Raw genomic sequence first — 13789 nt, 5'->3', positions numbered from 1 at the left:
AATGTCCCATAGGTTTTGGACGGATGTGTTTTCATTCTCGTTGGTCTCCATAAGTTGTTTAAATTGATTTTTAGTTTCCTGGTTTACCCAGTTATTCTTGAGCAGGATGGTTCTTAGTTTCCAAGTGTTTGAGTTTCTTCCAAATTTTTCCTTGTGATTGAGTTCCAATTTCAAAGCATTGTGGTCTGAGAATATGCAGGGAATAATTTCAGTCTTTTGGTATCAGTTGAGACCTGTTTTGTGAACCGGTATATGATCTATTCTGGAGAAAGTTCCATGTGCATTCGAAAAGAATGAGTATTCTGTTGTTCTGGGGTGTAGTATTCTGTATGTATCTATGAGGTCCAGCTGGTCTAGTATGTCATTCAAAGCTCTTGTTTCTTTGTTGATTTTCTGCTTAGGTGATCTGTCTATTGCTGATAGTGGAGTGTTGAGGTCGCCTACTATTAACATATTATTATCTATATGTCTTTTTATTCTGGTTAAGAGTTAGTTTGTGTATCTAGCTGCTCCCCTGTTGGGGGCATAGATATTTATAATTGTCTATCCATTTGTTGGATACATCCTTTAAGAATAATATAGTGTCCTTCTGTATCTCTAACTACAGTGTTTAGTTTAAAATCTAATCTGTTATGAGAATTCCTACCCCGGCTTTCTTTTGAGGTCCATTGGCATGAAAAATGGTTTTCCATCCCTTCACTTTCAGTCTGGATGTATCTTTAGGTTCAAGATGAGTCTCTTGTAGACAGCAAATGGATGGGTCATGTCTTATTATCCAATCTGCAACCCTGTGATGTTTTATGGGAGCATTTAGGCCATTCACATTGAGAGTGATTATTGAGAGATATGATTTTAATGATGTCATGTTGCCTGTAAAGTCTTTGTTTCTATAGATTGTAAATTTCTGTTCTGTATCACTCTTGGGGCCTTTTTACTTTTATAGAACCCCCCTTGATATCTCCTGTAGGGCTGGTTTGGTGGTCACGAATTCGGTCCGTTTCTGCCGATCCTGGAAGGTCCTTATCTCTCCATCAATTCTGAATGACAGCCTTCCTGGATAAAGGATCCTTGGCTGCATGTTCTTCTAGGATAGAGCTTTGAAAATACGCTGCCAACCCTTCCTATCTTGCCAGGTCTCTGTAGACAGGTCTGACGTTATTCTGATATTTTTACCGCTGTACGTAAGGAATTTCTTCGCCCTGGCAGCTTTCAATACTGTATCTTTGGATCTGATATTTGCGAATTGCACTATGACGTGACATGGTGTAGGTTTGCTGTGATTGACCTTGGGAGGGGTCCTCTCTGCCTTTTGGACACGAATGCTTATTTCCTTTGCCAGATTAGGGAAGTTTTCAGCTACAATTTGTTCAAATATCTCTCCTAGACCTCTCTCTTTCTCCACCCCCTTGGGGATGCCGATGATTCTGACATTGGAACGTTTCATTGAGTCAGTACTCTCCTGTAATGTACATTCTTGAGAATGGATTTTTTTGAGCCACGTTTCTGTTTTAACTTTCTTTTCTACCATCCCATCCTCTAGTTCACTAATTCGTTCTTCTGCCTCATTTACCCTGGCCATCAGAGCGTCTAGTTTAGACTGCATTTGATTCATAGCATTTTTAATTTCTGCCAGATTCACTCTCATTTACGCCCTTAGAGATTCTATATTCTCATTAATATTTTCGTTAATATTTTTTTCAAGTCTACACATCATCTTGACCATTGTTACTCTGAACTCCATTTCTGACAATTTGGTTATATCCATATCCATCAGTTTTGTGGCAGAGGCCACAGACTCATTATCTTTTCTTTGCTGGGGGGATTTCTCCTCCTCATCATTCTGATGAGGAGTGGTTGCGGGGATGCCCAGAGCCCAAATTATTAACCAGGACCCAGGCAGTGTGCACTTGTTTTATAGGGACCTTAGGGATGTGGGCTTCTTGATTTTTCAGCCTGCCTTCTGGGGGAGGGGCCTGCCGCGCCGATACTCAGGCAACCCTGTTTGGGTAGAGTCGCCCTGTCCCCTGCGAGGGGGGATGGGGATGAGCACAATGTGAGCCGGTATTTCCAGGCTTTTGTTCTCTGGCGGCTTTCCCTGGCAGTTTTCTGTGGCTCTTCTGAGAGTCAGAGCAGCAGTGGCCAAATCCCAACCTCTGTCTCAGAACAGAGAGATTGCAGTCAGCTCTCCACTGAGCTCTCTTGCCCTCTTTAACTCTGTTTCTGTCGGTGCTGCTAAAAACCTTGCAGCCGGTGTCCCAGCCCTTGCTTCCAGGGCCGGTGCGTCTCTGTCCTTTGTGCTTCTAACACCGCCAGCCGCCCCCGGTACCCATGCGCACTCCCAACCTCCCTGTTTCAGTGTGGTTCGCACACTCTCTGGAGCGCCTGTTTTCAAGTCTGGTTGCGCGTGTGCGCTCCCAAGCTCCTGGTATCAATCCAGTCCCAGTGAGCGCTCCAGAGTGCGGGTTTCCAGTCAGGTCACACGCGCGCTCCCGAGCTGTCGGTTTCAGTCTAATTCGAGTGTGTGCTCCGGAGCTCCGGTTGTTAGTTTGGACGCACGCGCTCCTGAGTTCCCTGTTTTAGTCCAGTTCCAGTGAGCGCTCCAGAGCTCTGGTTTTCAGTCTGGTCGCAAGCGCATTCTCAGGCTCACTGTCTCAGTCTGCTTTCACACGGGTGCCGGTCTGCGAGTCCAGGCGGCTCCCCAGTGTAGGTGGCTACTGCTTCCTGGCGCCCCAGTGCATGGGCTCCCTCCCCCTTCTGTTTATCTTCCGATATCTGTGCGGTGATTCATGGCTCCCCGCTTTGTACCTCAATACTCAGTGCTGGAGATGTTCATTTTTAGAGATCCAGATGTGTCTTCCTGCGTCTCAGGCTGATTCCATGGGTTTTCAGGATGGTCTGGTAGATATCCAGCTTGACTCAGGGGACCAGCTGAAAAAGGGGTCCCCTACACCTCTGCCATCTTTTCTTCTCCCCCAAAAGGAAGGTTTTTAAAACTTAAGATTATATGACTACAAATAGAGAGCAATTGAAATGACAAGATGGGGGCTAAGGCCAGAGAAGAGACTAAATGAGATACAAAAGCAAATATTTTTGCAAAATCTTATCTATCAAAAATAAGTAAATGTCTCAAATGTTATGTTTCCCATTTTTAGACTATTCCGCCCCGTGCTGGAGTGATCAGTGCCCCACAGAGCCATGCTCGGGCATCTGCTGGAAGACTGACCCCTGAAAGCCAAAGCAGACCATCAGAAGTAGTGAAAGGTATACCCTGTATTAGAAATACCAGTTTTGTTCTGAATTTTTTCACGTGTCCTTTTCCCCCTCCTCTCACCTTCCACAACGTGCTCAAGTAGGGCCAGCCTTCCTTCTTGCCACAAGAAATGAAGCTGCTTGGTGGGGGCGCGGGGAGGGGGCGGACTAGAATCTCCCAAGACCTCACTGAAGGAGGAACAGAATGTGGTTTTCTAGAAAATACCTAACACCTGAAAATTCATCGTTTAGGGTCAGTTCTTCTTCCTGAACCACTGAAGCCTCAGGCCGCCCTCCCCGTGCAGCCTTCTCTGCCGCCGCCCGCTCAGAAGATGCAGGAGCCTCTGGTCCCTGTGGCAGCACCTTTGCTTCAGTCCGCCCCCCCACCGAACTTGGAAACCCCGCCTCAGCCACCCCCTCGGAGCAGATCGTCCCACAGCTTGCCTTCAGAGCCTTCATCGCAACCGCAAGTAAGTCCCGCTGATGAACAAGATGGCACTCCAATGCCTTCGGTGTAGCCTTTGAACAGACTGACCTTAATCAACCCTTTGCTGAGATCAGGGCTTCTCAGAGGGCAAGCTTAAAATCGGATTCTTGAGGGAATTTCCAAGTGGCTCCCAGCCGGTTTTATCTTGTTAACATTTAAAGCATTTATGACTTTTTCATTTTTTTAAATGCACGTTTTACTTTAGGATAGTTAATATATTAAGATGAACAGTCGTGTATTTTTCTTGTTCACAACTAATGTATTAGTTTTGGCTTTCACTTTGTGGAGAGAGATGCCTTACCATTTGCAGTATGGTTAATTTCCAGTAAACAGAGAATAATCCTTTTGTTCCTCCAGCTGCGAGCAGTAGTTCTTTTCTATGGTGGAGCTGGCCCTGGGGTCCTCAGGTATTTCCGTGTCAGTCGTGGGTCCAGTTTAGATGTTTCGGCTGTGCAGCAGTGTGCTTATTGACCAAGTAGAAACCATCAAAAGAATAAGGTCACCTCATTAGTGTTGCACAGAAAGCAGTGCCATTACCTTAGTGGGTGAAAATCATAGGATCACAAGGACTTTTGCTATGCCAGTGTGGCCTCACATTGGAGAGACTTCTGGTGTGTATATACAGAGTTATTTTTATACAGGAATAATCATGCAAGTTAAATTGTTTTATTTTATTTGGATGTGGTTTTACTTCGTTTTGTTATATACATTCCAGTAAAATTGTTAAAATAAAATTCATGTTTAGTAAGGACATTTTTTTTGTCCAGCATTACAGTTTATTTTATCCTAAAATTTTAACTTGAAAATGCCATCAAGGCCAAAGAAATATGTAAGGTTTTATAAGTCTGTTTTTAAACTTTGTAAAGATCTAAAATACACAAATATTACACATTGGCAATGCCCCTTAGGCACATTTACAAATAATAGTTTATATCTATTTTTATAGATATCCTGAATGTCCAGCTAGTAGGCAGAAGTTAATAGCTTCTTATGCTTCTATATGGTGAAAAACAGATATTAAAGTAAATATGAGTCTAAAATGAATATTGTTAGCACTTAGCATTTTGTCAGACAGTTGGTCACATTTGTAAAAACTGAAGAAATATATATAACTGAGAGAAATAAAATGTTCTCTTAAGCTGATCACTCTCATAAAGTATTCTACATTTTTTAGTTCAGAAAATTGAGGATGTCGGCAATATATAAAAAATTGTAGAAATCCTTCAAACAATAAATGTCCACTATTCTTTTCTCTCTGCCAATCCACTTTTAGTGAGTCCTGAATTTTTCTTCTCGTTTTCTTGTAATGTGTACTGTTGTTTTTGTTTTTGTTTGGTTTGGGTTTTTTTACATCATTGGAGGGTGGGTTGCCTGGGTGACTCAGTCAGTTGGGCACCTGACTCTTGATTTTGGCTTGGATCATGATCTTGGGTCATGATGTCAGGCTCTGTGCTCATTGGGGAGGCAGGCTGCTTGAAGTTCTCTCCCTCTCCTTCCCCCGTGTGCACACACACGCACACCCTCTCTCTTTCTCTTTCAAATAAATCTTTTAAAAAAATTTTTTTTAACTTTATTGGAATGGCCAAAGGAATGTTGAATAAAATATTTTTAAATGTAATTGGAGGTCAAAAAACTTTCAAACTAGCCGTCTTAGAGCTTTCTACCACTGTTTTAAGAGAGAAAGTGAGCATCTATTTCATAGTAAAAGTGAACCTTAATTCCTAAGTCTGTAATGGTGAAGTATTCTTAGACCAGTATGAACATAGATACAGTACTCTGAAAAACTTGAGAAAGAGCAAACTGTCCATTAAGATTGAAGTTTTCAGTAGAAAATAATAACACAAAAGTCCCATAGGACAAATATTCCCATGACTACCACATTATCATTTTCTTAGGTCATTTTCCGTGGTTTTGTTTCTGTTTTTCATTGGAATGGGTGTGGTGATTTGGTGGCAGACATGTGCTTCGTGTGTGGCCTGGTGAAGAATGTTCTTCTCGAATCTGTATTATCCACTTTATTGAAACTACCGAAGATGTTTGTTTTAAATTCTAAATATTCTTTTTACCTCAGTTATTGATATCAGATTCCTCCAAACATCACACACACAAACACACACACACACACACACACACACACACACACACACACACACTTTTCTTTCTTGGGAGAGCGGGCATGTCATTTGTGTGCAGACTCTCTTTGGAAAGGATCACAGAGTGGTTGACCTTTTCCTCCAGGGAGAGGAGAGTGCTGGGGGTATGGAAGGAAGGGAGGCATTTTACCTTCTCGTACCTCTTGAATTTTGAACCATAAAAATAATTCCTATTCAAAAAATAATAAATATCTAAAATTTGAAAATATCCCAGAGCTATAGGTTGAAAAGGATAAGAATTTGAAATATGATATATTTGATATTTTGGTGTATATGAAATAGTCTTTTAATTGAACACTTAGTAATTTTTACAAGTCTCTATTATTAATTCTGCCGGAAATCTACAAGGTATTTAAAACATAAAAGCATATATGGCCCAGCTTTACTTTTTATTATTATTTAAATGGTCTTTGACTCTATAATTCTCTATGGAAAACATTCATCCTATTCAAATGATTATATAACATGTACAAAATGTTGAAATGCCTCCCTTCTCTGCCTGACATCTGGCATCTTAGTCATATGATTGTCATCTAAGGACTCGAAGTTAGGAAATTCAACAGGAGATAAAGAAACAGCCTCACTGCTGTACCATTGTCATGAGAGCTGACAGGAAGGGAAGAGACCACATAGAAAATCTCAGCATTCTGGATCTATTCAATAGCTTCTACCTTCTATCACTGCCAGAGCTGAGACATGGAACCCCGACATCATCGAGAAAGTATTTGTTTAAATTCAGGAGTCTCGTGTTTAGTAGGCAGGAAACTCTGTTCATGCTTAATATACTTCAGAGTGGTGACTTCCTCAATTGTAAAAATGAGTTTTGGTATTTTAAGATAAGGTAAGCTTTAGATATTGGAGAAGAGTTGCTCGGGACTGTTTTTGAGACTACTGTATTAAAAAAAAAATACTGCTGTGTTATGGAAAGATTTCTTTTTTTTTTTTTTTTTAAGATTTTATTTATTTATTTGACAGAGATAGAGACAGCCAGCGAGAGAGGGAACACAAGCAGGGGGAGTGGGAGAGGAAGAAGCAGGCTCATAACGGAGGAGTCTGATGTGGGGCTCAATCCCAGAACGCCAGGATCATGCCCTGAGCCGAAGGCAGACGCTTAACGACTGCGCCACCCAGGCGCCCCGGAAAGATTTCATTTTTAAACAACAAAAATAGGGTCCAGTTTCTTATTTTGTTGTGCCTTACAACTAGTAAATTCTGAAGTGAATTAATGATAGTGTCATCCTTCTGAAAATTTGCATAATATGGAGTATGCCTGGATCCTGATCATTTTGTTAAAATAAATTCTGATTTTCAGGTATTTGCAGGTAGTAACTTTGCAAAATAGTGCCATTTTCTCTAATGGTGATAACCCCACAGGCTATCTTGTGGCTGTTGTCCTACTCTTCTTGGGCCGCCATAACAAAATACCATAAACCAGGTGGCTTAAACAACGGAAATGTGTGTTCTCACAGTTCTGGAGGCTTGAAGTCTGAGATGAGGATGCCAACAGTTTTGAGTTCTGGGGAGGGTTCTTTTCCTGGCTTGCAGACGGCTTCCTTCTCAGTGTGTGCTCACATGACCTTTCCTCTGGGCTTCTGGTCAGGGAGAGAGCAAGCTCTCTGACGTGGGCTTTCCTGAGAGCACAAATCCCTCACGAGGCCCCACCCTCCTGGCCTCATCTAACCCCAGTGCCCCCCAGAGGCCCTACCTCCAAATACCATCACATTGAGAGTTCGGGCTTCACCATCTGAATTTGGCAGAGGTGGGGACACAAACATTCAGTCCATAACAGACTGCTTGAAATATCTTAGAGCTCCCAAAACCTATGTGGAATACTATATTGTAGTGACAAAACTTTGAAGTAGCTAGTCATCAGCCTCTGACAAAATTAAAGTTTGAGCCTTAAGTTAACATTACATTTTTTATTCAAAATTACAAAAGAAATTGGAGTCGTCTCTTGAAGCGTGCTGTGAGCTGCACATGCCGCCGCCCTTGGGTTCTGCGTATAATATAGAAGTAAAAGCATTTTGAAGACTGAGTTGTTAGGGTTGCTGGTTGGTCTCAGATTGTCCTCCTAACTCTTTCCTTTGATGTCTGTGTTCCCTTTCTCAAAGCAGGAGCAACCATCAGGGTAACAGGTATCGGAATCTTTCTCAATCTTATCTGTGCTTTTCATCTGTCTTAGCACATTAGATGTATGAATCTTTCACTTCATACATCTAAAGTTTCACCCATTTTTAAAACCACCTGTCCACATTAATAAATTATATTATCATACCATAAACCTGCTTTTTTTTCCTTAGTATTTCGAGTTTTTAGGAACCATTTTAGTTGTTCTTGTTAATGCTTTACCATTTTTTTGCTTTGTTTTTTACGAAAATTAACAAAACTAAAAAGTGTAACTTCAAGAAGCTAAGCTTTAGGTATTGGAAAATCTGTTTGGCAAGACCAATCTGGGTCTTGGTTTTAATGATGACATAATTACATAAATAGAAAATTCAACTTTTTTTCTTAGGTTTCTTTTGGAAATTTTTTTTCAAAGAATTTTAGTAACAAGATTATTTTTGGTAAGGAAGAACTGATGATTTAGAAAGATAAAAGTTAATATTATAACAGGATTATTTAAAGGTCCTTCCAACACCTTTCTCTGTAAAGATATCACCATTTTTAAAATGTTAATTCATCACAAATCCTGCTTAGATTATAAATTAATTCTAATACAGTGAATGGTGGTGTGGCTCTCATTGTAATTTCAAGTCTAATTGGGTAAAATGATCTTGCTTCTATCAAATTGCCTTTGAGGTATTTTGAAAACAAATTTTTTTATATGAAAGTAAAGATACTTAAACATAGAGCATTCATTTGCCAAGGGCCTGCTATTCTAAGCTGTGCAGAGCATAAAATTCTCCTTTCCTATAACGTCTGTGTTGTGGACTGTTCCATCTGCCATGGGAGAATTGGGTCCCAGACCCAATCAGTTACTCCCATTTTGTTGTATTAATCATAAATAATCCAGAGATTATTAGTAATGTAGAGTTAATTGTAATTTTTTATGTCTATAATTTATTGAGCAGATTTCCAGATATAAATCTGCCTACCTTTAATACACTTAGAATACAGTTTTGAATCTGCTAAATGTTTACTTTTGTACAAATTTATTGTCATATCAAGTTGAAGAAAAATATACTTGTTTATTCAATTATAAAGTATGTTCTAGGACAAATGAATAAAACAATCAGATACTTGAAAGTTACTCACGTAATGAAATTATCTACCATATCCTTGTACAAATGAACAGCCTTCCTGTTGCTAAAGTAGCAAGTTACTCTTTCATAATATGCAGTTATGGGTTTTTTTGTCGGCGGGGGGGGGGACTGCTGTTCTTTTTTTCAACATAATTCATGAACATTTAGTTATTTTGATTTCACAATTACCTGAATTCATTTTGCGTAGTGCTTCGTTTTGTTACATTGCAGGTCTTGAGCTAAAATTCTCCCTCCCCTGCCCTTTCCAACCAAAAGTTTGTCTTTTCTTTAAATTTGGCATCAATATCCCAGTCATCTATTTAGTTGCAATAATTGTGTACAGTTGCTATTTTTTTTTAAATTAAAATGAAGTATCTGATGAGCTAATTTGCTAATAAGGCCAGGGTTCTCCTTCCCATAAGAAGGTTGGCTTTGCTTAGGCCCATAGCCACGCTCCACTTCCTCTGGCTTCTTCGTGAGATAGGCACAAAGTGCACACTTGTTATGACCACGAAGTAATTTGGAAGACTCCTCCTACCAGTTCACAGCCAATTCTGTCACATAGAAAGGGCTGTGTACCACTCATCTTGGTTTTAGAATACACCAAATAGAAAATGGGATTCCCCCCCCCCGCTTTTAAACAATCATTGTATATGATTATTAATAAGCATGTCTGTTTTGGAACATTTGTTAAAAGATGAAGAAGGTCAACTAAGGAATATTGTCACATTATTCACAGAGTTCGGTCTACCAAGGAGAACTTAAAAGGCAAAGAATGCTTTGAAAATTCATTTTTCCAAATAGAAAAGATGCATTGTCTTTAGCTTATGAATACAAATATACTAATAAAATCAATTTTCACTCATAAAGTTGAATTTCCATAGTAACATTAACTTTAAATAAAAATATATTTAAAAGAACAATGAAACCACATCATCATCATAGACGGGTGTTGGAAGTCTAATATATAGATTTAGCATAAGTTCTGAATATGGGTTTCTTAAGTTTATGCTAACATTTGATAGAACAGGGCATGAACAAAAGTCATTTGCTAATAATTCTGTACAATTTTCCATCTTACCATATTAGAAATTGCATGAATGAAATGGGTTCTTTTTAAGTTCTTTGGGATTTAAAAAAAATGTATCTAACAAAAGGGTTTATTTAGTAGGGGGTTTTTAAAGAATAAGGTTTTAGATGTTTTATCTTACTTAAATCACTGGAACAAACTATATAAAGCTGTTTTTACTTTGAAACTTGTATACTTGCCCCCCCCCCCCAAAATGAAGAATAATTGAGACAGGAAGGAAAGGGGGGTTATTAAATATATATATTACCTTTTTTTCAGGTAAAAACAAATGGAGTCTCTGCTGTCAGACTGGAATCGCCATTAAAGAGTGACCCATTTGAAGATTTGTCATTTAATCTGCTTGCTGTATCAAAGGCTCAGTTATCTGTTCAAACATCGTCTGTTCTAACTCCAAACCCAAAGGGGTTGATTCAGTTGCCTTCTGCAACACAAAGTAACGTGAATACTTTGAGTTCTGTAAGTTGCATGCCTCCAATTCCAGCCCGGAGTAAATCCCAGGAAAATATGCGATGTTCTCCAAACCCATTTGTTACTAGCTTGACCAGCACAAATCCTTTTACGGACAGGACTGCTGCTCCTGGAAACCCATTTAGAGCCGAGTCTCAAGAATCAGAGGCAACTTCATGGCTCTCCAAAGAAGAGCCTGTTGCTGACAGTCCTTTCCCCTCTCTGAAGCCTCTTGGTCATAACAGTAGCAAGCCTGCATCTTCATTTGATGGTTTTAAGGACAGTTTTGATCTGCAGGGCCAGTCGACGGCAAAAATCAGCAACCCAAAAGGATGGGTAACCTTCGAGGAAGAAGAGGACTTTGGTGTGAAAGGGAAGTCAAAGTCAGCTTGTCCAGGCTTACTGGATCATCAGCCGAGTTCACTTTCTGGCTCCAGTATGGCCTTTGATGATGACTGGAATAAAGGTACAAATGTTCCTCTCTGTGTGTTGCCATCAAGAAGACCACCTCCACCTCCTGTCACTCTGCTCCCACCTGGCACCGCCCCTTCTGTAGCTCCTTTCACAACCTTGGCATCTAAGGCATCACCCACACTAGACTTTACGGAAAGATAAGGTTATGCAATAGAAAACAATTGTTTTTGTTTGTTTGTTTGTTTGTTTGGGCAGGTTAGAGCCAAATGAATTGGGCATTAGTTATTCATTATGTGCAATAAGTAATTGTTAAGTGCACTGATGTTGTCATGAAATACCACTATTTAATGTGTACAAAGTTGGAATATGTGTATATTGGAAATAAGGAAAAAAATCCTTCTCATTATTAACTGGAGTTTGGTGTGTTTCTGTTTGGATAAGTAAGAGAGAGTAGTAGCCATAAACAGTGCTCAAAACCACTTTAGAAAATAGTCCTTATTCAGAAATTCTTTGTCAGTCTTCTCTGAAGAATCTCAAAAAGCTGGAACAACTTTTAGCTGACATTACTGCCAGCTCTTTCATACTTGGTAACAATTGGTGTTTCCAAGTGTTTACCAAAGAGCTATCAAAGTTATGCTGAAACAATTTTGAAAGGCGTGGCTTTAAAAAAAAAAGTGTGTGTACACACTACACACACACACACACACACATATATATATATATATATATATATATATATATATATACACTTAATAATTGCAAAACACATAACTTAAATTCTAGGATATAACTCAGACCAAATTTTACCTGAAAGTTCTAACAGAGTTAGCTTTTCAATATCTCATTACCCAAAGGATGGCTATAAATGAAGTTTGGACATTTCATTAATTTTCTTTCCAAAACTAGAATCTCACTACAGAACCAGATTTTCCTACCATTCCATCCCCCTCCCCCAAACACACCCGTAACACACATGTCTGTTACTTTGCACTCCAGCACCTCCATATGCTTTTCTCTGGGAGGAGGTTCTGGAGCTGGAAGCAGCCAATTTTGTGGATGGACACTCCAGCCCTTACAAAAAAGCACTGTGGCCTTATCTGTCAGGAAGGCACATACCTCCAAGTTCAAGGAGAAATATTAGAGCTAAGCATACTCCCCTCTCTCTGCACTAAGATGTATGTTGCCCATTTCCCTCCCACACTTTGTCTTTGCTGCTTTCGCTCTGGAACTTCTTTAGCAGGAAGGCTGCCATCCTCAGAATGCTTGGAATTGGGGATCTACTCAGCGTGTATGCTCTGTTCCCTTGAGAGGCTCCCCAATACATCCGTGATGCTGCTTACATTTTTAGAGTCCACCCCTCAAATCAGCTGTGGATTTTGTCTCCTGCACTGCCAATATGCAACTGATCCTGCTTTATTAATTTTATGAAGTTCACAGAATTTTTACACAATGTAGTATTTTGATATCATTCAGTAATCCCAAACAGAAAACTCCTTGGGCAATGGCTGTTTTGTTGTCAGTTTAAGTTAAAATCATCTCTACCTGTTAAGACTTATATTAATGTTCTTTTTATATAAAGAGTTGTATTTGTCCACCTAAATTCCATTGTCCACATTTAACCTTTAGAGATGTGCATTGGGAGAATATCAGAAAATAGAGTTCATGGCTAAGATTACGTAAAATGGAAAAGCACAGCAAACTGCATTGCACTTAAATACGTAAAGCAAATCTAGTAGGAAAAAAGCACTTTTATAAATGCTCAAATGTTATCAGAATACTATATTTATAGAAGTAATCCTCTCTCTGTTAACAGCCTGGATTTGCTGTTAGAAATAACTCTTGTGAGTTTTACATTGTGCTTTTTGGGGGTTCTAATCATTTCAGCAGTAGTATATTTTAAACAGCAGTATTACTACAAGCAGTGTGCTTCAGAATGTGAATTAACTTGTTGAAACTGTGGCTTTAACATCTATGTGATTAGTGTATATGGTATTTGCTCTCCATTAGCGGAAGAATTCATTATCAACTTCACTAGTGCAGACTGCAGTTCTGTGAGCAATTTCAGTTTCCTATTGAATATTAAACTACTGTCTAAAATACACATATTGTGCAGCAGCTCAGCCTTTATCAGGAAAACTATATTTGGCAAGTTGCTGAAGGGCACAGAGTTATGAAAGTTAAAGGTATGCTGCCAATAACTAACCATTATTCTGTGTTATTAAAATATTTACCAGTTCTGTTAAAAGCAGAGCAGAAATTAGACACTAAGGATCTCTTTGTGAATTCTTTGTTCTCTATAGTAGATTGCTGTTTATATGTAAGAATTTTATTGCTTATGTGGCATACAATATTTATAACTATATACTTTATAGAAATACAGTATTAAAGTCAGTGGTATACCAACATTCTGTACATATCCTGTGAAATGTGCTGTCATATGAAATAAATATACCTGTCTTTACCATGTTGACTGCTTTGCTTAAGAGGGAAGAATTTTTCTCAGCCATTTTCCCTGAACTTTTCATATCCAAGTTTAATGACATTTGGGGATTAACTCATATTGTCAAATAGGTATTTTAATTCAAGACCCTATTTCATCCATTTCACGTCTCCTTATAACACTCTAGAAGTAAGAAGACATTCTGAGAGTAACATCATCATTAAGAAGTCCATGCACTTATTCTGTAAGAGAGGCCCTCATTCAAAG

General features: G+C 39.2%; 1 protein-coding gene across 4 annotated transcripts in view; it reads left to right on the top strand.

Annotated features, from left to right (window-relative positions):
• SYNJ1 (synaptojanin 1) overlaps nt 1–13544 on the top strand; it is a 91737-nt gene extending 78193 nt beyond the window's left edge. For 3 of the 4 annotated variants that reach the window (XM_045785522.2, XM_045785521.2, XM_045785520.2), the window contains 3 exons: nt 3153–3261; nt 3502–3719; nt 10480–13544. In XM_045785522.2, the coding sequence (XP_045641478.1) occupies nt 3153–3261; nt 3502–3719; nt 10480–11283 (1131 nt within the window). In that variant the 3' untranslated portion in view covers nt 11284–13544. Of the gene's footprint in view, nt 1–3152; nt 3262–3501; nt 3720–8000; nt 8025–10479 lie in introns of all 4 variants that reach the window. The other variant, XM_087861766.1, reaches the window with a different exon arrangement.
• The last annotated feature ends 245 nt before the right edge of the window (nt 13545–13789 follow it).

Source organism: Ursus americanus, chromosome 4, assembly GCF_024610735.1.
Source record: "Ursus americanus isolate L20-20 chromosome 4, mUrsAme1.1.p, whole genome shotgun sequence".
In the NCBI taxonomy this organism is placed as follows: Eukaryota; Metazoa; Chordata; class Mammalia; order Carnivora; family Ursidae; genus Ursus; species Ursus americanus.
Note: the sequence above shows the minus strand (reverse complement) of the source record. Positions and strands in the feature narration are given on the sequence as shown.